Genomic DNA, 25,718 nt, shown 5'->3' with positions numbered 1-25,718 from the left:
GACCCTCCTCTCCTGGCAGAAGTAGGAGAGCGCCTAGAGCCAGGCCCATTGACCCGCTGTTTCTCTTCCTTGCTAGGGCGGAATTTACATGTTTCAGCTTGTGGACACGTATGCTGCCTCCTACGCCCTCGTCATCATTGCCATATTTGAGCTCGTGGGGATCTCCTACGTGTACGGTAAGGGGACAGCCGTGCTGCTGCTATGGTGGCACTAAGTGTGGGTAAGAGGCTTTTCTCTATTTAACAAGACAATGAAAGGCCCTAGTGGCTGCTACTTAGGCTACATAAGAGAGCCACACCTTTATTGTGACGCTTCTTCCTTTGGTCTGTCCCTTCACATAGGCCCAGAGGGTCTAGTGTCCAGAGGCCACCCACTGAAGGTGTTGATAGCACTAAAGGAAACACACGAATGGCCGTCCAAAGATGGTCAGGCCTGCTGCTCAAAGCACCTGCTTCTTCCTTGACTGTGGACACTGGGAAGGAACCTGGAACCCCCTTCCCTCATGGACTGGGCTCCCCAGAGAGGCCCTAAGAGCTCCTGTGGCCCAGTCCCCTCAGTAAACCAGCCAAGGCTCAGAGGGAGGCATGCTGTCCCCCCTCAGGTCACTGTGTGGCAGGACAGCGTGCAAGTCCCGCATCCTAACTGCTGGTCAGGTGCTCTTTCCACTGTACAGCATTTTTGGTTGACCCCCATCAGGGTTGCCTTAAAGGAAAGCAGGAAGCTCGCTGCGCCCCGAACACTTCCAGAGGGAGTCAGGAAAGCTGCCTTCACCGAATCCTCGACAGTGTTCTCAGCACCGGCCACGCGGCTTGGTGACATCCTGGGCAGGGAGCAGAAATAAATGCCAAAGGCTGAGGGCCACTCACATTCTTGGGATCTATTATTTTGTCAGTGGCAGCTACCTTGGACCTTTTTCCATAGCAGGATGGGCTCAGATGGACTATTCTGTTCCCCGAAGGAATGGCACATCTCTGCTTCCCACCCCAGCAAGAGATTGGCTTCCCACATCACCTCATCCTTCCCCACTTTCACGTGGCAGAGAGCTGGCCAGCAGGACCAGGAAGGAGGAGTCTGGGCTGGGGTTGGGGGCCCTGGCCAGGTGAAGGTCCAGCTGGTGCACAGGGAGGTGATGGCAAAGAGTGGGAGATGGCAAGTGAGGGCTGGAAGAGGAGCCCCAGGGACCGAATTCCCCTGTCCTCATGGGGCTCAGGACCCAGAATTCCAAAGGGGCCAGGAGAGCCCGCGAACAGCAGGAGCAAGTGGCCGAGGTGTCAGGGAAGCAGGCCTGAGGTTGCACAGGGATATTCTCGGGGGGAAGAAGGCAGAGGCACCCACTTTCCTCAGGGATGACCCAGAGGATGGAGGAATGAGAAGAATTAGGCTGAGACTGCTGGTCCCTTTGTCAGAACTGCTGACGGTGAAGGAGCCCCAGGTCACTCAGGTGCCTTCAGCTCTGTGAGCCCACATCCTGAGAGACCTCCGGAAACAATGCAAGAAACCGTGCAGTTTGAAAAGACGTCTCCACGGCTTGTTCTTTCAAGGAGTGGTTTTAAAACCCTCGTAAGCCAAGAGTGCGTGGGGATGGTGTTACGTGTGGCCTTGAGAATACATATCTCCTCTGCATGACTCGTGACCAGGAAGAGAGCCGTCCTTAGAGTTCTAGCAGCGTGGGTGATGCTCCACTTGGAATTCACATTGGTTTTTGCCTGACGTTGTCAGCTCACGTCACGTCTGATATGACGTTATCATATCAGAGCGAGAAGAAGCTGATTCATGGAGGACTCTCCTTGGGAGAGCTGGGTACCAAAATCCAATGCACACTGACTCTCACTCTGAATCCCAAGGCTTTCATGATACACTGTGCTTGATAACCGCAGTCTTCAGTGGCTTTGCCAGAGTTGTTGCTAAGCACACAAGGCTGCTCTGAAAACAGCCATGCAGGTGCCTGTGCCAGGCTGTGGCAGCACTGAGACACCTGGGCTGGGACTGAGCTTTTTAGATGTCACCATGGGGATGACACTTTTGAAACTTACTGCAGAGATTATGTAGTATTTTTTTTAAAATGTCCAATTTTCCCTAATCTTTCTGGCAGTGAGTCATGTCTGATAGTTTCCTGCACAATAGGGGTCACGGTGACACCAGGCCGGGACCACCCGTAGCCAACAGCACTTGCGTGAGGGGCTCTGGCGCTGCTACCACTGCACCCCTGCTGCTGCACCTTACACCCCGTCTCCCCTCGTCTGTTTGCAGGCTTGCAAAGGTTCTGTGAAGATATAGAGATGATGATCGGCTTTCAGCCAAACATCTTCTGGAAAGTCTGCTGGGCATTTGTCACTCCAACCATTTTAACTGTAAGGATTGCATGCTTTTTATTGTGCAGAGAGCCCCTTGCATCTGTATATGGTGCTTCATGTTCACACAAGGACTGTGCCTACATGAGAGCCTGGGAGGATGGGTATTATCCTTGTCTTTTGGATGTGGGAAACAGGTGAAGCAACTTGCTAAATGGTGCTTAGCCAGTTGGGTGCAGAGCTAGGACCCAGGCACAGTTTGGAGCATCTTATGGAGCATTTCCCATGACACCAGCCTGTCTCATGCACTGATTGCAGATAATGACCCCAGGTCCCACTGCTAACCAGGGTCTGGGCGATGTTCAAAGTGCCCTGTGTACATCACTTCAGCTCTCCCCCACAGCAGCTCTATGGGGTGGGCATTATAATCATCTCCATCTAACAGAAGAGGAAACTGATGCCCAGAGGCTACTTGACTTGCCTAGCATTGCACACCTAACACACAGCAGCAGCCTGGGTTCGAACCCGGGCAGTCTGGCTACAGAACCCTTCCTTCTAACCACTACTCAATACAGACACTCCACAACTAATATAGCATAAGTTAGACTTTTATTGTTCATTTTGATTGCTCTGAGAACTATTTTGTCAGCCTCAAGTGAGGTGATGACATTTTGAGATTTTCTTACATTCATCTTACAGCAGAGCCCTTGTGCGTCGGTAAATCTGCATAGGAACTTACATGCTCATCCTGTCACCTTCCTTATTGTGCCATAGCCTGCAGGCTTCGCCTCCATCCACTCTGCAAGCACAGTAACCCCTGGACACCTTGCGGTTCCCCCTCCTCCTCCCTGGGGGGTGGGTGTCATCTCCCACGGCTGCGGGAAGCCAGCTGTCATTCCACCTATACCCAGCAGGTGGCAGTAGAAACCAGATTAAGACCCTTGTTTCCTACACAGTACTTGCTTCTCTAAAGGAAAAACAAGCCAGGATGGAAGTAAACTTGTAAAGAAAATATGTATTTTCCTTAAAAAAAAAAACCAACCTATTACAAAGTGAGTTTAAATCAAAACACCTCAGCTTCTTCCTAAAAAGACAAAGCTCATACAGAAAACCATCCGGCATTTATCTCCCTGCAGTGACACAGGCGCTGTTTGGAGGCCCACGTTGGTACTCACATTTTAGAGACTGCAATTTGTCTGAAAAGTCCCACCGGATATGGGGCATGAGAGCCAAAAGGAAGGGAGATAGATTTTCCACTCTCTTGAATTCAGGACCAAAATGAGTATGAAGAACGCAGGTTTACCTAACTGGCGGGAAGGGAAGGCGACACTCTCCTGTGTCCAGCACTGTTGGGCTCTGTCGAGCTTCGCTTGTCCCCCAGTTACGGCTGCACGTGACTTATTCTGGGTGAAATCAAAGTTAGAGTCTGTTCTAGATTCTACGTGTCCTTCCCTCCAGTCCTGGAAGAGAGTTTGCTCTGGAGAGTTAGGCTATATTCTGTGGAAACATCACATGATAACAACTAGCCCCACTATTTGAGGAGGTCTAGTACGAGGCAGGCACTTCAAGAACATCGTCTCTAAAGCTCTGACCCTCTGCTTGGTGGGTGACTCTTTGCCGGCTTTGCAGCTGCGTGTGCTGGGGCTCGGAGAGGCTCAGGGCCTGTCCAAGGCCACAAAGCTTGCCGGTGCCAGAGCCAAGAGCTGCACTCAGGACTGTTGGGCCACACTTCATGAGCCTGGCCATGAGAGATGATAGTTTAGCCACTGAGTCAGCATCTCCCCCTGCCCCCTTTTGCTGACAGCAGCCCAAGGCCAGGACAGAGACTCATTGGTTGTCAATGATGACAGAATTGACTGCTTCTGCTTGTCCCTAGCTTCCAAGCACAGACGGGGAATCTGGTTCAGGCTACTTTCCTCACAGGAATTCCAATAAATTCCTAAAAACCCAGTGCTCTTTAATTTTTCTAATCCCAGTAGGGGATTAAAATAATCTTCTTTATGAGTAGAATGTCAGGGAAAAGGCATTCTGCGGACTTGCTGTGTGTTTTGAGGAAGCCCCTCAGCTCTGCTGTGCTTTACTTGGTTCCCAGGATAAAACTCCCATAAGAGACCTGTGGAAAGTTCCAGAAAATAGCATATTCCCTTTCTGTCCTTGGAAGCTAGGGGCAAGCAGAAGCTGTCACCTCCATCATCATTGTCAACCGATGGGTCTCTGTCCTGGCCTGGGACTGCCGTCAGCAAAAGGTCAGGGGGGAGGTGCTGACTCAGTGGCTAAATTATCACCTCTCATGGCCAGGCTCATTGGAGGACAGGGTTTTATCAAAGTGGACTTGGCCGAGGGAAATTTATTGCAAGAACAAGTGTGCGCAGATAAGTTGGATGTGATATTTGTCCAACTGGAAATGAGTATGGAAGGACCAAGCCTAACACTTTTTTTTTTTTTTTTTTGCCATTTGGCCTTTTGTATAAGATGGCTATTTGTAGCGTGCTGGAACGAGCTAAGATTATGGGCTTAAATGGCTTCAAAACCCCTGAAATAAAATTGATCTTTTTATGTGTGCCTTCATGGATTTATAGGGCTATAAATATTTTCTATGCAATTATTGTATACATAGTCATATCACGTTACTGAATTATGTGCACACATAAGCAGATGTATTGCTATTTATATAGTAAATGAAATGGAGCAACTTACCATAAATACATTAGGCCATACTTCCAATAGACGGGTTAATAAAGCTTATAACTCTAGGGGCCAATGTTTAAAAACGGGCCTAGAGTAAGGCATCTCTTTCTAGAAAAGCAGTTTTTTTCCAACAGTCATCTTCAGGTTCAGGTTTCTTCGAATTGATAGACTGCATTACTGCTGCACTGAAATATTCACTTGCCTGAGCAGCCCAGGCTCCGTCGCCATAACATAGACGCCTTACATTTGTACAGTGCTTCACGCTTTCTCAAAACACTTCCATATATTATCTGTCCTGACATAATTCGCTGCAATCGTTTTTGGGCAGTTATTTTACTGCTTACGATAGAACAAGAAAGGTAGGGGAGGAAGGAAGAACATATGTCATTATTATCAGGTACGTGATTCCAGGCTGACGCTGCCATGGGCAGGGTGAACCCAGGGAGGGACACAATTTTCTCAGGGCAGTGCCCCCAAAGACTTGGCAAGAGTGGTTGGAACCCCTGTTCTGTCTCCCTGGGGGGCTCCGTTGTTAGCGCACGTCTTCCTTTGTCCATGTCGGCTGCACTAGCCACATCTTCAGAGGGTCCTCACTGCCGTCTCCAGCCCAAGCAGGAAGTGATAGGAGATAACAGGCTGGAAAAACCACGACCGCACTTAAAACTGAGGGGGAACTCTTGAGTAAATGCCAGGCGCTCGTTCCCAGAAAACGGCTGTGTCGCATACAGGGTGTGAACTGAATCCTCTTTCTAGCAGAGACATAAAGGTCCCTCAGTTAATTAGTAGTAGAGCCAAGATTAGCCTCTTGGCCTCCTGGCTGCCTGCCCACCCGCGGTGATGAGGCCCCTCACCTGGCGTCAGCTGAAAGGGGGCTGCGCTTCCGCTCCCTCTGTCCACGCTTATCACAGGGCCACGCTTCCAGCTCAGTCACTGTGTGGGGACCACTCCGGGTCTCACTCAGCAGCTTTGTAGTCGGCTCCTGGGTGCCAGCCATTCCCTGTCCAAGGAGAAGGAGTAGGTTCAATTCACTTTTAAAAAATTAAAACACATAAACTTAACTGGATTTATTTCTTATAACAAAAGCTCAGGATCCATCAGAGAAAGTGCAGACGGCCTCTGAAAAACACCCGCCACCCCGCTCCCACCTCCACCCATCAGTCACCTTGGTGTGTGTCCCCTAAACTCCTCCCATCAGCCCGTTCGCGTGTCCATCCCCGCGGGCGCATCGCTCAGACCCTCTGGGATGCCAAGGGCAGGGTCAGCAGCTGAGCGTGAGTGCCAGCCGCACCTCTTTGAAAGTCAGTTTCTTCAGTTGGAAATTAGACTACTAACACTTCCCTTTCAGGGTCATTATGGGTGTGAAAGGAGACAACAGATACGTAAGCACCAAACCCATCCTGGGGGCCCAAGACACGGCTGTGGAATGAAGGGCTGCTTCCCCACCCTCACTTGTGTGTTCCCCATTTCTTCCCAGTTTATCCTCTGCTTCAGCTTTTACCAATGGGAGCCCATGACCTATGGCTCCTACCGCTACCCTACCTGGTCCATGGTGCTCGGATGGCTAATGCTAGCCTGCTCTGTTATCTGGATCCCGATTATGTTTGTGATAAAGATGCACCTGGCTCCTGGCCGATTTATTGAGGTAAGTCTCTGGGCTCCTTTCCCTGCCATCCTCTCCCAAGGGAGCCGCTCTGAGAGCCTCCTGCATTAAACAACGAAAGGGTCGACAAACATTCTAGAGGGAGACCTGGTGATTAAGTGATTACAGTTGCCACAGTTCTATTAAACCCATTTTTATTATGTATTATTCCTCTCACGGAGGCACCGAGCCAATCCGCAGGCTGTGCTGTTATTACGCTATTCCTCAGCGTGGCGACAGCTCCGGGCGATCCATGATCCAAATGCCACCCTTTCCTGGAGCCTTCTGCTCCTCTCCCCTTGCCCACAGTTTAAGTCCCAGGGTTTGGCTTTAAAGTCCTCTCTGGTCAAGGCTCCTCCCTCCACACGTCTATAACCATGTTATTAAAAATCACTGCCCCTCTGCTGTGCCTGCGTTAGGGATGGTTGAGGGGCCCAGGCTGATAAACATGTCGGCATCCTGTGGAATGTAATGAAAGGTCCAGAGCGTGGCTGGTAGAGATGAGACTTGTCTTTCTTTGTCAGCTAATCCCCTCCTGGACCTATTTCTCAACTATAATGCAGAAAAAAAAATCCCCACATGCTCACTTTGGACCTGATGGGAAGGGGACTGACTGCCGCCACTGAAGTGTGGTCAGGCTTCTGTTATTTATGACAAGTCACTTTCTCAGACATGCTAAATATAGACCAGCACTGCCTCCGTCTGAAAGACCCAGAGGTCTGGCATTTCGGACCAGACCAGTGCTACTCGGTTTGGCCCAAGGGCCAGCAGCATCAGTGCCACCGGGGAGCTTGTTGGACATGCAAATGACCAGACTCCAGCTGGGCTCCACTGAACCTGAGTCTGGCGGAAGTGGGACCCTGGGATCTATAGTTTCCACAAGGTCCCCAGGTGATTCTAATGCGCACTCCAGTTGGAGGGGCATTGGATTAGACCACGGCACAGAAACACCTGCTGGTAGAGGGTAGTACGGACCAGCTGTAGGGGCTTTACTCTTGGTCAGCCAGAAGGAGAAAAGAAAGAGAGGCTCTGGAACGTGCTGTGGAGGCTCAGGAAGGGAGAACCGAGATGGGAATAAAGCCGGGGAGTAAATGTGCAACCAGATAGACGGCCACGTGCCAGGGGAGGCAGCCTTTGTTTTCACTGGACTAAAGATGGAGATAGAGTAGGCAAAGGGAGCTGTAGGAGTCTCCTCCCTGAGGCAACATTCCGGGTTTCACCCTCAGGAAATTCTACTCCTTGTCCCCCTGAGGTGCGTTACTGTGGCCTCCCCGACCCCTTGGGGAGCTTGTGCGGGTTGGTATGAACCTCCCTACCAACTGGCCCAGAAATCTCTTCCCCTCTGAGCAAAAGCTGGCTTAGCCTCTACTACTTTTGTGTGAGGCTGAAATTCTCTAAACTGATGAGTCCGCTATATAAATTTACTATGGTTGGTTTGGGACACAAAGGCTGCAAACTGATAATTAAGGGGAGATTAAACTAACAGCTGTAAGCAGCAGCTTCGCTTTAATAGTTGATAAACACGTAATTGTTCCCTCTTATGTAGTCAGAAATATGTGTTCCTTCCTCCTTCTAAAATATGTTTCAGTCAAATTATGTTTTCTGCAAGAAGTTCAGCTGAAGGATTAGAGACATCCCCCTTATTTTTAGCCTGCCTGCAAGAACCCAACACTGCTGAACCTAGTCAGAAGCATATATTTTTGTCAAGAGATAATTAAAATCTTTTCCCGCTCTTGGCAATATATCTTTGGGGTTGGGATTTTTTTTTCTGGCTGTATTTATACTTTTGGGAGATATGCTAAACAAAAGCCAATTATTTTGATGCAGCGACCCACTGTTGAAACTACAGAACAAAAAGTAATTGAGCCCACGTGTCCTTTGCAAATTGTGTTTGGCAGTGGAGAGAACAACGTGTGGATTCCCTTCATTTGGAGGGAAAATAATATGTAATTAAAATCTGGGTCCTTTATCCTCTATTAATCTTGTGCAAGGCAAACCCTGAGCAACTGTAATATTGCTTGTAGGGTGATGTAAATAATTTCAGGTGAACCAAACTAAGCCTCCTCTTTAATGCATCTGCGGCCTGGTTCATTAATGGCTGATCTTCCTAACTGCTCCTCCTGGTGGGGGACCTTTTGGCTCAAGGGGGCGTTACGGCAAATGTGGCTGCACACAGTTTGGGGGTGGGGGCAGAGGTGCCTTGGGGAAGAAGGTGCACTGCTTCTGTGACCCCATGTGTCTTTAACTTCTTTGCAGAGGCTGAAGTTGGTGTGTTCGCCGCAGCCGGACTGGGGCCCGTTCTTAGCTAAGCACCGTGGGGAGCGTTACAAGAACATGATCGACCCCTTGGGAACCTCCTCCCTGGGACTCAAACTGCCAGTGAAGGATCTGGAACTGGGCACCCAGTGCTAGTCTGATGGCCTCGGATGGCCCAGACTTGACCCTCTTTTTCTGTCCTGCCTCCCCCTAATGTTTTCCCCAGTTTTCTTCCCATGTTTCTTCTTTCTCCCCACATCTTGGTTCATATCTGTGCATGAGAGTGGTTACGTAGGACATAGTGTCGCATGCTGTAGTGAAGAGCTAGACAGACCACCTGAAGCGCTGAGCGCTGTTCGCCTGTGTCCGTGGTGTCAGTTCCCAGCAGGGTCGGTCCCCTGAGCACGCGCTTTACCCCACAGGAGCGGATCAACTCGGGGAGTGCTTTCCAGTGACGTCACAGTGAGTATGTATGATTTGGTGCCACAGAAAAGCACCCACTGTGTGTTGTCACTGGTGGTGCCTGAAAGGCATATACTGATTGGCAGAATCACGGGACTGTTCGTTTGGACTCAGCGGTGTCTGGGGCTGAGCTGAGCTGAGCTGAGCGGTGTAGTGCTCTCATTCAGACACAGAAAAGTCAGGGCAGGGTATATTCACGGGGTCAGCAGGGGTCAGGAAATGTTTTAGAGTAAGACAAGGCCAGTGTGCTTGGATACCACTGAGATGATTCACCATTGGGAAGGTTTCCTTCATTTGGACCAGCTGTCTCAAGTGTGCCGAGGACTCAGATACTTGTTTCTGAATACTGCGAATCTCAGTGAAGAGTCGGTTCTCTTCTCTCAGTTTTTTTTTTTTTTTAACCATATCTGTGAGTTCTTTTGGTCATTTCCTCCACCTCTGCACAAGAAGCCATCCTATAATTTGGGCCTAATTTTGTACGTTCATAGTAGAGCTCCATTCCAGTCTCTACAAGACGTTTAGCACCATGGCTCAATGTCACGATCCCGTATTTCTTCTTTTCTAAATGTCTTTCTATAACCTGTAGATACCTTGCCTTTCAACCTCTGGGAAAATGAGACTTACCCTGGTTCTGTCTCTATATTACATATAAGACACGTAGTCTTAAAAGACAGATAACTTCTCAATTTTTACTCTTAACTTTTTCATTTATGCCAATTGTGGTCATAGAGAAATCAAGGAAATGGAGAGTTTAGTAGAAAATCACCATAATATTCACTGTTATAGTGCATTTTAGGTCACGGTATTTACAGAAATTTCTGATAAATACAGCTTAGGTAAGTAGTGAGTGAGCCAATTAAGACTATAGCTTTTAAGACTACATTTAGCTAATTCAGTTTTAAGGGTTCCCAATTCACAACACTCATAACTGCACTCTAATGAGAGTAAATCACATGTGTGCAGAGATTGACGAAGCCGTAACCTGTGTTATCTTCTGGGATCCTGAACGTGCACAGGTGAAATTTTTCAAATGTGATCCGTGTTCATGTAGTATATACTCGTAATGGTGTTTTCTGTCCTTATAAATATCTTATGAATCACTGTAGAGATGGAGAATTTAGAATAGTGTAGTCTGGGTTTTTGTTTTATTATGGTAATAATACCTAAACTTAAAATTGTTTCCTGTAGGGGAGAACATTTCAGTCATTTTCTTTCTCTTTCTTTTTTCAATCATTTTCTTATTTGTGTTCATATTACAGGGTCTCAGGCAAAGTTTTTAGTTCAAATCTTGTATATTGACGTGACATTTTCATCCTATTCAACAGCAACGAAACCCAACAGCAGACCTATGTAATATTTGTTAGAAAAAATTACTTCATTTGTTAAGAAAAAGTCTCAACTCATTTTACTGAACATTCCCTTCTCTAGAGGAAATATCATTGCCATTTGCCAACACCGACGTGAACTCCCAGTTTTCAAGAGTGGTCTGTGGAAACTTTTAGAAAATGAAAGAGATGGGTTTGAACTTTAGGTTTTCATCTCTTTTCCTTGCAAATGTGTGTTGTTTCTTCCCCCTCCTTGATCTCTTTTTTCTGTCTTTCTTCCAAAGCTAGAACTTATTAGAATCTACCGTAGAGACTAAACCCTGAGCTTCCCCTAGACTTACCTGTAGGAAACTGAGCTGTGGCTTCACCTGCCCCCATGTTTCCCACAGTGACCTGTTTGACCATTAACACAGGTTTCCGCAAGAAAGCCAGATTGCTGAGACGCGCTCATTAGCATAGTCGATTTCACATAGTGGCATCGAAAATCAGCCTCTGCCATTGACGCCCCATGCAGTGGGAGAGGCGGGGGATAGCTTGGGCTTGGAAACCGTCTGCAGCCCTTCCCGTCTGAAGGTTGACGAGAAGAACTGCAATGTGTTACCATTCTTCCTGGGACCTGTATGTGCATGTCAGGACGAATGGTTTTTGGATTTTCTCACTTCTTGGCTAAAGCTTGAGGCTGATGGTAGATGCCAACCCAGTTTCTGCGAACTATTCCTGATGTGATTAAAGAAAGGGGGTGGATATCCCATGGATGCTGCCAGATATGGACAAACTGAAATTTAACTTCGTGGTGAGAATGGGGACCTCCTCACCAGCCAGTGGGTTTGCAGCTGGGAACAGCTGCATTGGTGTTAATTATGATTTGTCCAGGTAAGGCCCAGCAGCAGGTCCCTGAGCAGCTGGATTTTTTTATTTTCCTAACAATTTCCCAGTTTTATATACATTTTCCTTAAAGGTGAAAGGTTCTGAACCTGTCTGGAAACAGTTACCTTGTAAATTTAGTTTTGCCCATTTCTATAGTTATAGTCAACTTTGAGGCTCTCTCTGCCAGAGGTGTGTTCTGTGTCTGAGCTGTCGGCCATGGGGAACCTCCCCTCCCATAGACTTGGCGGGGGCCCTAGGAGCTGTGAGATGCATGTGACCAGAGGGACGTTTTCGCGCTGTGTGAAATGAGTGCATAGGAAGAAGACGAACAGCATTGTCATAAACTGCCACTGAGAGTTCCCCTGAAAACTGAGGGAAAAACCAAGATGCCGAAGAAAGACTTTCATTGGTTCACTGTGCAGAATGTGGGGTGTTTTTCACTTGTAAGATTGTTTCCTAATACCAACAAATGCCAGAAGCCCATTCCAAGTTAAAAAAAAAAAGCCATATGTTAAAAACAGTAACCCTATAATATCCTTAAAGGAGAAAAAAAAATGTATATTTCTTAACTATTGGTGTTGTGGCTTCTTATGCAAATATTTGTCTAGCGTATTAGTAACTTAATCTTTAGGGCTATGTGTTTGTCGTGTATAAATGTGTCCAATCTGGTCTTTTTTTACTTTTATTTTTATTTATTGCATGAAATCTGTGGTCAATGCAAATCAATGACCTCAATGACTTTGAAATTTCCAATGTGTTTTTAATATGTAACAAATGTAATCAACTTGTATTTCAGTGAGCAGCACTTTAAAAAGACATTTAACACAATGGCTGTTAAATGGATATAAGACTTGGGTTGTCTTTATGCTATGTTGCTTTGGAGTTGAGTTTTCCTTGGAGTTCTCATTCTGTTATCTACATGTGCCTGAGTGCTTCCCAGCAGACTTCACCTGTCAGCATAGTTTTTCCATGCCTAAAATTAAGATTTTCTTTCCTGTTTATCCTCTTGGCCATCGGTCGTCATCTTCTTCCCAGAGACTTTGCGCAGTAACTATTGCTTAATGTATGTGTGATGGCAAGATCACACCGCTGCTGTCACACCTGGGCCTGGGTTTGTGACACACTTCTTTAAGGCAGATGACTCAAGCGAGGGCATGCTGTGTGGCAGGTTGTCTCATAGGGAAAAATGTTCAGGGTCAATGGATGAAAGTATTTCTTCTGTTTCACGCTGGGGATCATGCAGAAAACCTTCAGGCTGGGAGCAAAGTTCTGGGTGATTTAATCTCAGTACTAATTTCTCCCCAAAGTGGCCCTAGGGTTTGTAAAAGTGAGGCTTCCTATCTGTCCCAGATTTTGCTTCAACTGTACAGAAAGACAGAGCAGTCTTGAATTGTGGTCTCTGCTCGGTCACCTCTGAGCAGCCTGCAGCCAAAGAGAAAGTGTTTTCAGATTGGGCATTGATCACCTCTGAAAAGCAAGCAGTGGTTCGATTTGCCTGCCGGATTAAATACATCTTCAGGTAACCACTTGCCTTATAGGTGTATTTTATTGTTAGGATGATACTTAGTAATTGACTAGGAACTGTTTTGTGTCTCATTTTTTTTGTCTTTTTTTGCACTTTATTATGGACCTATCCTGGGATAGGTTTATTCTTAAATTGCGTACTTGGCTAACGTCCTAAATGTAGGCATCTTGTGTGGTACTGTTGCCTATGAATAAAGATATGTTTCCCTAATCAGGTCCTTATATTTTTTTCATTAACTGTACATGAAGAAAATATATTATGTTACAAATGATGCATCATAGATATATATCTTATAGAGTACATATTAGATACTGTGTATTATTCATTTAAGAGGTCATTATTCTTGAGGCCCTACCTCAAAGTTTGTATTTATGTATACAAATGCAATTTATTGTATTATATATTTGCTTATTATATACTGATATAAATTAGAATTTATCCTAATAATGTATGAGTTCACAAAACCCTAAATAAATGTCAGTGTTTAAAACATGATAATCACAGTTTTGTGTCTATTACAAACCCTTTACCCGTGTTCGTTCTTTCTAACAAATGGCCTTTGGGTACCTCCAGGATTGATCATTTTTACTGGGAGAAACGTGGAACAGAAAGAGAACTGCCCTTCTGGGTGAATGAGACTTGCACTGCTGAAGAGACAAATATTAATTAAATTGTTATATTCTTAACCATCTGAATACATTATCATTTGCTGAATTATTAATTATCCCTTACAGGGAAGGGCAGAGAGGGAGGGAGAGAATCTGAGTGAATCTGAATAGCGGGACTGGCCAAGTTAAATCCTTGGGTATGTTTTAACAATCCTTTTGTCAGTCTTCAATTCCACTTTACTGCAGTGAACAGGCATGCAGTTCCTGCACTGAGCTAGACCCCAGGCAAAACTAAATACAAGATAAAACAGTCCCGGATCTCAAGGAACTCAGAGACGAATAGTAAGACTACTCACATTAAGCAAATGTACATATCGGTAATTGCCATCTCGCCCCTTGTAAGGGGGTGGAGCCCGGGTCTCCCGCCCAGAGATGGGCCCTGAGCTCCAGGGTCCTGGCTGGAGACTGGCAGCTGGGCATTCCAGTCTCACCATGTCTGTCCCGAAGCTTGGCTCTGCCTTCTTCAGATGAACCCAGCCCACTCGCTTCCCCACCTCCATCTTCAGCTTCTGTGTCAGTAGGACGAGCTGGGCCACCTTTGATGGGAAAAAGAATGTCTGCCCAGACTGATGCTGACAAGCACATGCTAATAGCATACATGTCAATCCTGTGGAAATGAGACTTCCACACACACACACACACTAAAGCTTATCTGTCACACTGGGTTGCAGCGGGCAGACTGAGCAGCAAACACCAACCTCGGCCTGAGACCTGACATTGCAAGAGGCAGAGAGCGCTTTGTGGGACCCGAGTTCGGAGCCGGCTCATCGTCTTCGATGTCCTTCCTGAGATCCCTTTGCTCAGTTGTATTTTCCTTTAACTTTATATTTGGAAAATTCTCAGGCATGTAAATAAGGGGAGCATATAGACTGATGAACTCGTACATCCATATTACTCAGTTTCAACAATTAGCCACTTGTGTCCAACTTTTTTTTCATTCTTCCTTCTCCTGGTGCTGAACTGAGACTTTCTTTGGAGTATGTCCAAGTAGATCCCAGATATCATGGAATTTCACTTCAAAATGCTCTGGTGTGTGTATGTGTATATTTCTGTACATATCTCTAACCTGTTGATGTTTTTTATTTTTTAATTTTGCAATTACAGTTGACATTCAATATTAGTTTCAGGTGTACAGCAAAATGATTAGACATTTATATAACACAAAGTGATCCCCCGATATGTCTAGTACCCACCTGGCACCACACATAGTTATTACAATATTGACTATATTCCCTACACTGTACTTGACATTCCCGTGTTGTGTTTTTTATACCCCTTTTAAATAGTCCTTTCCTAATTGGGGATGAAGACAAAATGTGGGAAGCCTCATGCTCACACATCGATGGCAGGACCGGCCTACTCAGTGTGGCTAAAGAGGGGTGCAGGCGTCTACCTGCAAGGAGCTAGTGTGGTGTTTGCTCTGATAGCTCTCTGGCTTCCGCTGTCCAATCTTTCATCTGGTTTTCCTTTGTTTGGCAATGATTCCTCCCCTTGGACTTGGCAGTTCTTTTCCTACTAAGCTTACACCTGCTGCCTTTGATCCTTCTCTGCTTTTGTTCATGCTTCCTTCCTCCTCCTTCCAGACATCCCTCCTGGATCCAGAGATTCAGGATCTCACAGTTTCACAGAAATCCGAGGTCATTTATTCCAGCATCTCTGATACACAAATTCTTCCACAACATTCTGTCTTGTGGGAACTCGATTTACAAAGACGTGTGTGAGATGAGTAATTGCTGTCTAAGAGAGTCACCCTGGGGGATCTTGATGACAGAACACTCCTCCAGTGCTTTTAAAGTAGCTCAGCTTTACAAAAATTGGTTTCACTTCTCTGATTTACACTCTCTCCTCTGCAAAAACAGAGAGCATGTGTGGTGTGAGCCACTCCTTTCTTGCCTTTTTGTGCAATCTGTAATTTTATGAGAATTTTGATACTGCAAGTGATCTAACCCAATCCTATTCCATTTTCCAGGGAACTTCTTCAGACACTTGTAGGATTAAGAGAAAACACTGACTGGAGTATAGTGCAGACCCACGTTGAAACAGAATCACATTTCGTCATGTATTGATCCACTCACTCATTTATTTATTCTTATGCTATACTCAGTGTCTCAATTATTCACATGTTTCTTAGTACCTAACCATTTGTGACACATAGTAGATACTCAGTAAATGCATTTTTAAATTGAATGAGCAAACATTGAGTATTGGCTCTGTACAGCGAGCAGAGCTGAGTGTGGTAACGTGCAAGAAAAACATGAGTAAGACCAGGTTTCTCCCTCCAGGTTACTCAGGGGGAGTGGGGTTTAAGACAGGCACACACATTGCCATAACATGCAGTGGGAAGTACACCAAAGGCCACAGGGGGACTTAGGAAAAGAACATATTGAGGGGGTGCAGAGGAAGAAATTGCATCTGACTGAGAGGATTAGACAGGATTTCTTGAGATAGGGACATGGGCAGGACTTTGATCATAGGACAAGCTTTCCAGGTAGATGAAAGCAAGTAAGTGTTGGTGTGGGGGTAAGACAGGCCACTTCCAAGAAGAGTGATGGACGAAATTGGAAAGTGGAGTATGTGCTTGTGGGCAGTAAGAACGAAAGCTGAAACTGTAGTTTAGACCTTGACAGTCAAAGGCCTTCTATGTCAACAGGAACAGTTTAGACGCTTCCTGAAGGGCCACAGAGAACCAAGGCAGGTTACTGAATAGTAGGGAGAGATTTCCTGGTGGAAGCAGCTAGCATGCCAGAGAAAGAGCAATGTCCTGGGTTCTAGTTCCAGCTCTTATGAACACAGTCTCTGTTTTCTCATTTATGAAGAAAACAGCTATACTCCTCTGACAGAGTTGCTATGAGGATTAAACAGAACTTTGAATGTGGAAATGCAAGACCACTGTACATGTTGGATATTTATCACCGTATCTGTGCATTTGGGATGTTGACCTGTTTGCAGCATCAAGGACGGATTGGAGTGGGGCGAGACTTGAGGCGAGGACACGGGTTTGATTGTGCAAGAAACCAGCCTTTTCAAAACGTTAGACATGAACTCCAGGGCACCAGGTCATACACCTAGAAATACAGGGCTCCTGGAGCAGGTAATCTCTTTTCTGACTCATGTGACTGGGGCCACCAGGGGTTATGTTTAAAATTCAAGCAGTCAGCATGGAGATGACACGAGCTAATACGAGAGGGCACCGCAGTGAGGTTGGAGCACGGTCCTGCCCAGGGCCGTCCTGTTTGTTTCTGCATCTTGGCAGAGTCTCAGCGTCCAGAGAATGTGCCGGGCAGGTGGGCTCCAGGGCCTCAGCCTGGATGTTTTCATCCCATCGCTGGTTCCTCCTCCCTTGTCCTCTCAGACAGCAGAGGCTGAGGGACTCCGTGGTCAATTCTGAGGGATGCCTGATCTGCACAATTTGCCTCCAGGCTGCCTGGCATCTGCATCCCATGCTGGTGTTGGGGAGGCTTGCGCAGGGAGAGCTCTGGACCCCACCTTTAAAGCTGCGTGAATTTGCTCTTTTTTGGCTGAGGGCTTTGAGATAACCCATGTTAAAAACAAATCACTCTGTCCTGCCTGCTCAAAAGCAGAGAACCCTGCTAAGCGCAGGCCCATGCGTTGTGAATGTGCTTTCTCTCTCCTTTCTTGTCTTCCTGTGAGTGCTTCACAATTCTACACACCCTGTGTCTTGAGGTGAGGGGAAGAATTATGATGGACTTGCCCAAGTCCGGTATTGGCATTTTGCAAAGAGGGCATGTTGCCGAGACTGAATTTCCCTGAATTTCTCTTCCTCCCTTCATTAGTAACGTCTCTGAGTTTAGCTCGGCTTGTCACCTAGCCAAAACGAGACACTTCCCAGTTCCTTGCAGCCACTGTGGACTACATTTCTTTATCCCACCCCAAATCACACCCAGGCTCTGTTCTTATTGCGGGCGAATTGAACTTCTTGCCCCTTGACTTTCACAGTACGAGGGCAGAGTGGCAGTGTGCCAGTTTTGAGTCTCGATCTTTGGCCTAGTACCGCTTGCTCATTTGTGCTTCTTTGTGCCATGAGAAGAGCTTGTCTTGGCTAGCCCCCTGGTCCAAGGAAGATGGAAGATAAGTGCAACAGAGTCAATTAAATGACACACAGACCTGCTGTGAGAAGTGGAATCAGCTCAGCTGCTCTAGCCTGAAGCAGAAGTGTCTGGCTGAGGACAGCCTGGGTGAGCTGAATCCTAGCCAACCTGCAGCCATGTGAGAATAAATGCTTAGTTATATGCCACTGAAATTTTGTGGTGTATTTTTTATGCATCAGTAGCTAACAGATATATCAGGAGTGGCCAGGTTACTAGGTTCTACTCAAATATAAGTAAGTGGATGTGGTCCATGGGATTCCTAGGCATGTTCTTCTTCTCCTCTTCATTCTCTTCCACATTTTCTGTCTGGAATGGCTGGAGTACCAGCAGCCATATTGAATCATGAGGACAATAACTATATTTTAGGGATGGTGGAACAGAGATCTGGAAGGAGCCTGGCTCCCTGAAGACTTCATAGAGTCACCACATTAAAGCTGGACTACCCAACTCTAGAATTATTTTTACCTGAGAGAGTATCAAACATTTCTTATTTAAGTTGTTATTTGGGAGTGTTCCTGTTATATGAAGCCAGAGAAAATCCTTACTCATACATGTAATAAAATGAACTGGGATGACTAGAAGGGGACCCAGGGAACTGAAAAATGTGGGAGAGTTTAATGTTGCTATGTTGGTGAGAAAAATTTGTGTGGCCTGTGACCGCAAAGTAGCCTAAAAGCCTTGGGAATGACTATTTCTGTTTTGTGTAGATGGGCAGAGCCAGTCTCGTGAGTGGCTGTGATAGGCAGTTGCCCATTGTAAATAGAAAGGCTCTCCTGAAGTTCGTCCTGTGGATACTCATCACCTTGGGCTGACAGGCTCGCCCTTAGAAGCTGTACTTTGATGAGGACGCTCCGTCTTCCCTAAGTCAGTGCGAATAAGTATGAAAGGATACCTGCCTCCTAATTTTCCTGCAGTATAATTGTAACAGTGTCGAGCAGGTGGGACTTTTACTAGAAATAAGGAGTCCCATTAAGTCCTGGAAAAAAAAGACTAGGTGAGCATTTTGTGGGCCTCCCAGGGACACTGGGCAATAGAAGGAGTCTTTATGGAGGAACGTTTCAGAGTTGACCAATGCGATCATCTCTTCCGCACACTTTGGGTTTGCATGGTGAGGGATTTTCCTTACATACTCTTGGCCTGTTACCCACTCTTTTCACTCCTTATAGAGGAGGGAGACAGCCATTGGTCCTTCTTTCCCAGCAAGCTCTCTTTCATTTTCTCTCCTCATGCAGATTCGTGGAGCAGCGGGCTGTGCAGAGGTCCAGCCTGGAGGGAGGGCAGGTGGCCATTTCCTTCTGGCTTTCACACGAGACCATGCTCTTCCACCACTGTCTCTATGTTTGTAAAGGTGATGCTGGGCCTCCTGCTGACTCCTATTTCTCAATTGGCGGGAACTCATGCAGGGAACAGGGCTGTCCCTTACTGGGCTCCCGCAGACCTTAGCAACGAGACTGCATTCCTGGGCTTCCCAGGAGAAGCAATAGAGCTTAACAGTTCAGGGCACAGACTGTGCCTGGGTTTGAAGCTTAGTCCAGTCACCTGTTGGGCAAATGTCAGTTTCCACATCTGTACAATAGGTATAAAAATCCCACCTACCTAACTGGGTGGTTTTGAGGAATAAATCCCCAGGGAACACTTGGAGAGAACCCACATGGTTACATGTAATAAATGGAGCTGTTATTGTGACCAGTGAGGGAGTGAGGCCAGCTCTTGGGCCTCTTTGAGGGCAGTATGTCTGTTTTTCCCTGGTCTGTAACAACAGACAGCATGTGCTCACATAACATTGAACAAAACCTGGATACATGCACGCCTTGGTTCTTGTCATCAGTGACTCGAAACTCGCCTAACATCATTGGTGCTGTGGATTAGGGGGATTTCATACAAAGAATTGTGAGATGCCTTTATCTATATGTCTGTCTATAGGTTTTTCTCTTTATCTTCTTATATTTATACCTACCTTTGTTCTACAAAGTGTTTGAAGCTGCAAGACAGAAGGACAATAGTTTACTTAGCAAAATACAGGTCTCTCTAATTTGGATGTCATGGAAGTTGATTGTAGTAATTGCAGTAAAGAGTACATTTTTTATATAGCACTCACACATTCATATAGACACAGACAGGCATGCTCAGATATATTCATTCACCCCCTCTTTACGATTGCATGTCTCTTTCAGGAAATGAAACTACCTACCCAGGTGAGGCTTGCAGGGTCCCAAGAGCACTATGGCTGCTCTGTTTGTGAAGGAAACGTGGGTGTTTCTGAACTTTCCTAGGCTCTGCCAGCAAATTTGCGCTCTCATTTGTCTCCTAGAGCTGCCATAACAAAGCGCTACAAAGGGGAAGGCTCCAAACAGCAGAGATTTAGTCTCTCAGTTCTGGAGATTGAGAGTCTGAAATCAAGGTGTTGGCAGGGCCACGCAGCCCCCGAAGCCCCTGGGGAGGGACCCTTTCAGGCCCTTTCCAGCTTTTGGTGGCCCGGGCACTTCTCGGCTTGCAGCTGCAATGCTTCAATGTCTGCCTCTGCGGTCACACGGCGTTCTCCTTGTATGTCTCTGTCTCCACGTGTCATTTGCCTCTTCTTATAAGAAGACCAGTCACATTGAAATTAGCATCCACCAATGACCTCATTTTAACTTGATTACATTTGGAAAGACCCAATTTCCAAGTAATGTAAGGTACTGGAGATAAGACCTCAACATATATATTTTGGGGAGGCGGGGCACAGTCTGAACCATAACAGCACTATTTCTCATTCCCCACCTCCCACCCCCAGGTTTTTCAAGGAAACTTGTTCTGTGCCCACAATGTGAAAGTAGTTGAAAGGCTGTTTGGACTTGGAACTGCCTCTAGCTTATGAACTCAGTTAAGATCCTAAGAAGTTTTCCTTGTTTTTCCTCTGGGGGACTTGCTGGCCCATGTAGACTCGGCAGGGGAGCAGCTCTAGGGGCCAGTGGGACAAGGCAGCCGGACTCCTGGTGAAGGCCCATGAAAAGTGTTGGTTCTCCACACTGCTTCCTGGGAGAGCGTGCCTTGGTTCATTCAGCAAACATGTGGTGAGCTCCTAAAATGTGCCAGGTACTGTTCTAGGTGGACAGACACAGTGATACACAAGAATGACAAAAATCCTACTCTTGTGAAGCTTATATCGGGGGAGACAGAATAAATGTCAATGAGTAAATCATTTATTTCAGATGCTCATAGCACTATAAAAAAAAAAAAAGCTGGGTAAGGGGACAGAGAGTGACAGGCATGAAGTGAGAAGCTTCTTTAGGCAGAGTCTCCCCGAGGAGCTGACATTTGAGCAGTGATTTGAGTCACATAAAAAGTGAACCATACAAAGATTAAGGAAAGAATGTTCTGGATGGAGGAAACAGCAAGTGCAAAGACCATGAGGATGGTGTGAACTTGGAATGTTTGAGGATTAACAAGAAGTCTGATCTGGGATGAGCAAGGGAGAGAGTGAAGGGTGGGACGGTGGCCGAAGACCTTGTAGGGTGTTCGGATTTTTTCAAAACATGATAGAAGAGAGCAGAAGGAACTTTGACCAAGGGAATGGGATCTGATACATGTTTTAAAATGGAGACTGTGACCCCTGGCGGGGGGTGCTGGTGGGGATGAGGGGTGTGTGTGTGAATAAATTGTCAAGGGCAAGAGTAGAGGCAGAGAGAAGAAGGGGAGTCTAGGGCGGCAGCGCAGTCAAGAGACATTGATAGATCGGAGGAAGATGGGAGCCGAGAGGCTGGTGAGAAGTGGTTGATTTGGAATTAGACATGGGTACCGGGAAAGCAAGGCAAGGGTGACGCTGGGTCATTCAGCTGGAGCACCTGCTGAATCCCAGTGCCCTCTCCTTAGAAGAGAGTTTTGGAGGAGGGAAACATCGAAAGTCCTCATTTAGTCATATAATAATTTTTTTCATGATCATTGAAGTTTTTGAAAAAGCTTTATTGAAATACAATTCACATTCCATAAAGTTCATCCATTTAAAGTGTGTGATTTAGTGGCTTTTAGCATGATGTGTCTATCTGTGGGTTTGTATCCATCATCATTAATGATTTTAGAACATTTTCATTACCCCCAAAATAAACTCCGCATTTCTCAGTGGTCACCTGCTAATCCTTCATTCCTCCCAGCCCTAGGCAACCGCTTTCTGTTTTGATAGATTTGTCTATTCGGGACACTTCAGGTAAATGCAATCATACAGTATTATGTGGTCCTTTGTGACTGGCTCCTGTCACTTAGCATAATGTTTCCAAGGTTCGCCTATGTTGCAGCATATATCAGAACTTCATTTTTCTTTATTGCTGCATGATAGTTTATTGTATAAATATGCCTCATTTTATTTATGTATTTGTCAGTTGGTGGATACCTTGGCTGCTTTTCCTTTTTGACTACTATGAATAGTGCTGCTATGACCATTTGTGTACAACTGAGAGTGTAGACATCTGTTTTCATTTCTCGTGTGTATGTACCCAGGAGTAGAATTGCGGGGTGACATGGTAACTCTGTGTGACTGAAGAACCATTTCATATTCCCACCAGGAATATGTGAGGGTTCTAAATTCTCCACTTCCTTGTCAGCATTTATTATGCCTTTTTGATTTTAGCCACCCTAGTGGGTGTGAAGTGATATCTCATTGTAGTTCTGACCTGAATTTCCCAGATGGCTAATGTCGTTGAGCATCTTTTCATGTGTTTATTGGCTGCTTGTTCATCTTTTTCTGGAGAAATGTCTACTCAGAGCCTTTGCCCATTTTTAAATTGGACTATTTGTCTTTTGCCATTGAGTTATAATAGTTTTTAATAAATAGAAGTCTCAATTAGATATATGACTTGCGCACTTTTTTTCCATTTTGTGGTTGTCTTCTCACTTCCTATGGTGTCCTTTGCAGTACAAATGTTTTATTTTTTTAAAAAAAATGTTTATTGGTTTGAGTGAGAGAGAGAAACATCGATGTGAGAGAGAAACATTGATCGGTTTCCTTGTCTACAGGCCCAACCAGAGATCGAACCTGCAACCTAGGTATGTGCCCTGGCTGAGAATTGAACCTGGGATTTTCTGGTGTACAGGAGGGCACTCCAACCAACCGAGCCACACTGGCCCCAGCTGAAGTACCAATATTTTTAATTTTGATGATGTGGTCATATTACATTTAAGATGCCTAAAAAATAGATGTAAGCCTGGAGTTCAAAGGAGAGGGTGGGCCGAAGATACACATTTGAGAATCATCGAAATAGCTAGTAGTTGAAGCCATGAAGCTGGTTGAGAATACGCAGGAGTGACTGTCCGTTGGAAGAGAAGGGGAGGGCTGAGCTCTAGGCTCTCCAACAGGTAGCGGTTAGGAAAAAGAGAAAAAAGGGAGATTGAGGGAAGCTCCAGGCTCCTGGAAAAATGGCGGAGGCCATTCGGAAATGTAGGGTGGGCATGGGATGCTGAAGCATTGGGTAAACCAAGTCTCATAGTTGCTTCCACTGACTACAGGTCCCATTAGACTAACTCAACATTGAGCACAAAGACATGTGGTCCCTTCATGGCTGAGATTTGCTGGGCTGATTCTATGAAGGTCACCTTAGCCTAACAGGCGGACACATTTAAAACCCCACTCGAGAAATATTCTTATAGGAGGAGATTGAAGTGTTTTGTTATCTACGAAGATTTACGACCTTGTTGAGATGAACTCTTGTTACTGTTAATGGGTGTGATGCTGTACAGCTTTGACAGAACATATGTCTTGCTTTATTTTTTAATGGAACACGCTAAAAGCCCCATCCCACAGGACCAACTAATTATACAGAGACTTGAAGACAGAGCTCGAAGGTCTTACCCAGCCCACACTTTCCCTTTGATGGGGTCACTGGGACTTCTAGGGATTCTGGGATTTCTGAGATCAATAGAAAGGCCTTTAAAACAACAGTTCAAAGTGACTAAAGGTGGCACCTGCTGAGGTATAGTTAAAAACGGCAGTGGATGGGGCACACCTCTCACAACACAGCGTGGCATTTGGGTGTCTCCATTCAGAAGGCCTAACTAAACTCAAGGAATTCTGTTTTCTTCAAGGTGTGTGGTTTTAACGTCAGCTTCCAATGTAACACACTCCAGGGAAGTGCCTGGAAAAAGCACCGACTGTATCATGAAAACAGAGTCAAGGCAGACAGATTCCCTCTGGGCTTGTGTTGAAGTCCCAGAAGACTTCGAGAATCATTTTAGTCTTGACATCAGTTTACCTCTTTCTCTTTCAGCTCAACTTCTGAAGTGGGCAGCACACTTCTTTGTTGACTTCCCTCCTTCTGCCTCAGCTGTCAGGTGCTGGAATTTACCTGCTTGTTCTCTATCTTTTTCCATCTGCCAAAGGACCACGATGTCAACAGCCAAGTGGGACAGTGGTGTGCACACAGAAATATCCAGGAAAATAGAGCAGTGATCAGAAGAACATGTAGATAAAACCTTCTCTCCTTTGAAGCAGTGCTGCTAGTTTGGTGACTTCCAATGGGGACTCCTAGGGGTCATAGTTAGGAAGTGAGGGAGGGCTGTTCCAAGTTTACCTTTCCACCTTTGGGGACCGCCCCCTTTCTCCCAGCTAAGAGTATTAAAGGGGTGGTGTGGGCTCTCAGACAGAGCGGCCCAGTGGGAGCCAGCTGGGGGCTTTAAAATCCAGCAGGGCTCAGTTGGCATCCATCAGAGGTTCTGTCACCTGATTTCATGACTTTGCATCTAGTTATAAGTTGCGTTCCTGGGTGGAAGTGAGACACCCTGTGGGGGTCCGCCTTGGGAAGGCCCTGGTCTGGAAGGAGGTCACAGAGAGGAGGAGGACTTCTCTCGCTGCCCATGGGTGGGAAACAAAGCCCAGCTTTTCTCTCCAGGGAATAGAGTTGGGCTGTGGGGAGGGCGCCAGAGGAACCGCGGGAGAGGCCAAAATGTGACTGTGTCAGCAGAATAGGGCTTTTGGAAAACCATCAAGAAAGTCAACCAAGGGAAAAAAATGATTAGGAATTTCCCCTATGTGGCAGCATTTGTCCTGCAGAATCAGAAGGTTTGCAGATAGGTTCCCTAGAACCCCTCGGTAGCTCGCTCCAGCTCGAGGACCCTTTAGATACACCCGTTGCCACAGCGCCCTCTCCTGCCCACCCCTCGTACGTGTATCCGGTCTGAGAGGCCTCGGGAGAGAGCAGACTGAAGGTACAGGTGGTGAGCCGGGACTCAGCCACGTCCCCTGCAGGTCCCTACGCGCTCCTCCCCACCCAGCTGCCCGAGCAAATCCTGGACTAATTGCTTTCCAGGGAGGGGCTGGGAGCGCTCCTAGGCACCTTCTCGGTCAGCGTTCTCTCCGGAAAAAAAGCCCACCCTTTCAGGCTCCGCGGTTCTGCTCCTCGGCCAGGATGAACTGTGGCAACTTAGGCAGCCCCCGCCGCAGCACCAGGACAGAGGCAGCGACAGTGGCAAGGCCAGCTCTCTGGGGCTGGAACGTGTGAAGCAGCGAGGGCGCCGAGCACCTCCAGCTCCCTCCTTTTAGCCCCGGGTCCCGGGACTCCAGCTCCGGTGCTCCGGGTAGTAGCGGCTGCTGCGTCTTGCAGCTCCTCGGGCAAAGAAGAACCCGATCTCAGCGCCGAGCGCAACCTGACGGAGTGGCTCCCAGGCTAGCGCCCCTGCAGCGGAGGCTGGGGCCAGAGACCAGCACCGTCCCCGCCCGCTGTGGGGGGCGGGGTGGGGGCGGGGCGGCCGGGCCGGCTTCCTGAGCGCGATCCCTGAGCGCAGCACCCTGCGCTGCTGAGCCACCTCCCCCGCCGCCCGCTAGCAAGTTTGGCGTCTCTGAGCCCCGAGCGCCTCGGGATCCAGGCGCATTTCTTTCCTCCTGGCTTCCGCGCGCCCCGTTTGGCGGGGACTCTCGGGAGCG

The 25,718-nt window shown here is 46.9% G+C and overlaps 1 protein-coding gene across 1 annotated transcript in view; it reads left to right on the top strand.

Moving 5' to 3' along the window:
• Nucleotides 1-9,101, top strand: part of SLC6A5 (solute carrier family 6 member 5) — a 45,087-nt gene extending 35,986 nt beyond the window's left edge. The window contains exons 13-16 of the mRNA XM_054586187.1: nucleotides 77-176; nucleotides 2,251-2,351; nucleotides 6,454-6,621; nucleotides 8,875-9,101. Of these exons, the coding sequence (XP_054442162.1) occupies nucleotides 77-176; nucleotides 2,251-2,351; nucleotides 6,454-6,621; nucleotides 8,875-9,030 (525 nt within the window). The 3' untranslated portion in view covers nucleotides 9,031-9,101. The remainder of the gene's footprint in view (nucleotides 1-76; nucleotides 177-2,250; nucleotides 2,352-6,453; nucleotides 6,622-8,874) is intronic.
• The last annotated feature ends 16,617 nt before the right edge of the window (nucleotides 9,102-25,718 follow it).

This window comes from Pteronotus mesoamericanus, unplaced genomic scaffold (assembly GCF_021234165.1).
Source record: "Pteronotus mesoamericanus isolate MK-2021 breed Mesoamerican mustached bat unplaced genomic scaffold, CSHL_Meso_final contig_90, whole genome shotgun sequence".
In the NCBI taxonomy this organism is placed as follows: domain Eukaryota; kingdom Metazoa; phylum Chordata; class Mammalia; order Chiroptera; family Mormoopidae; genus Pteronotus; species Pteronotus mesoamericanus.
Note: the sequence above shows the minus strand (reverse complement) of the source record. Positions and strands in the feature narration are given on the sequence as shown.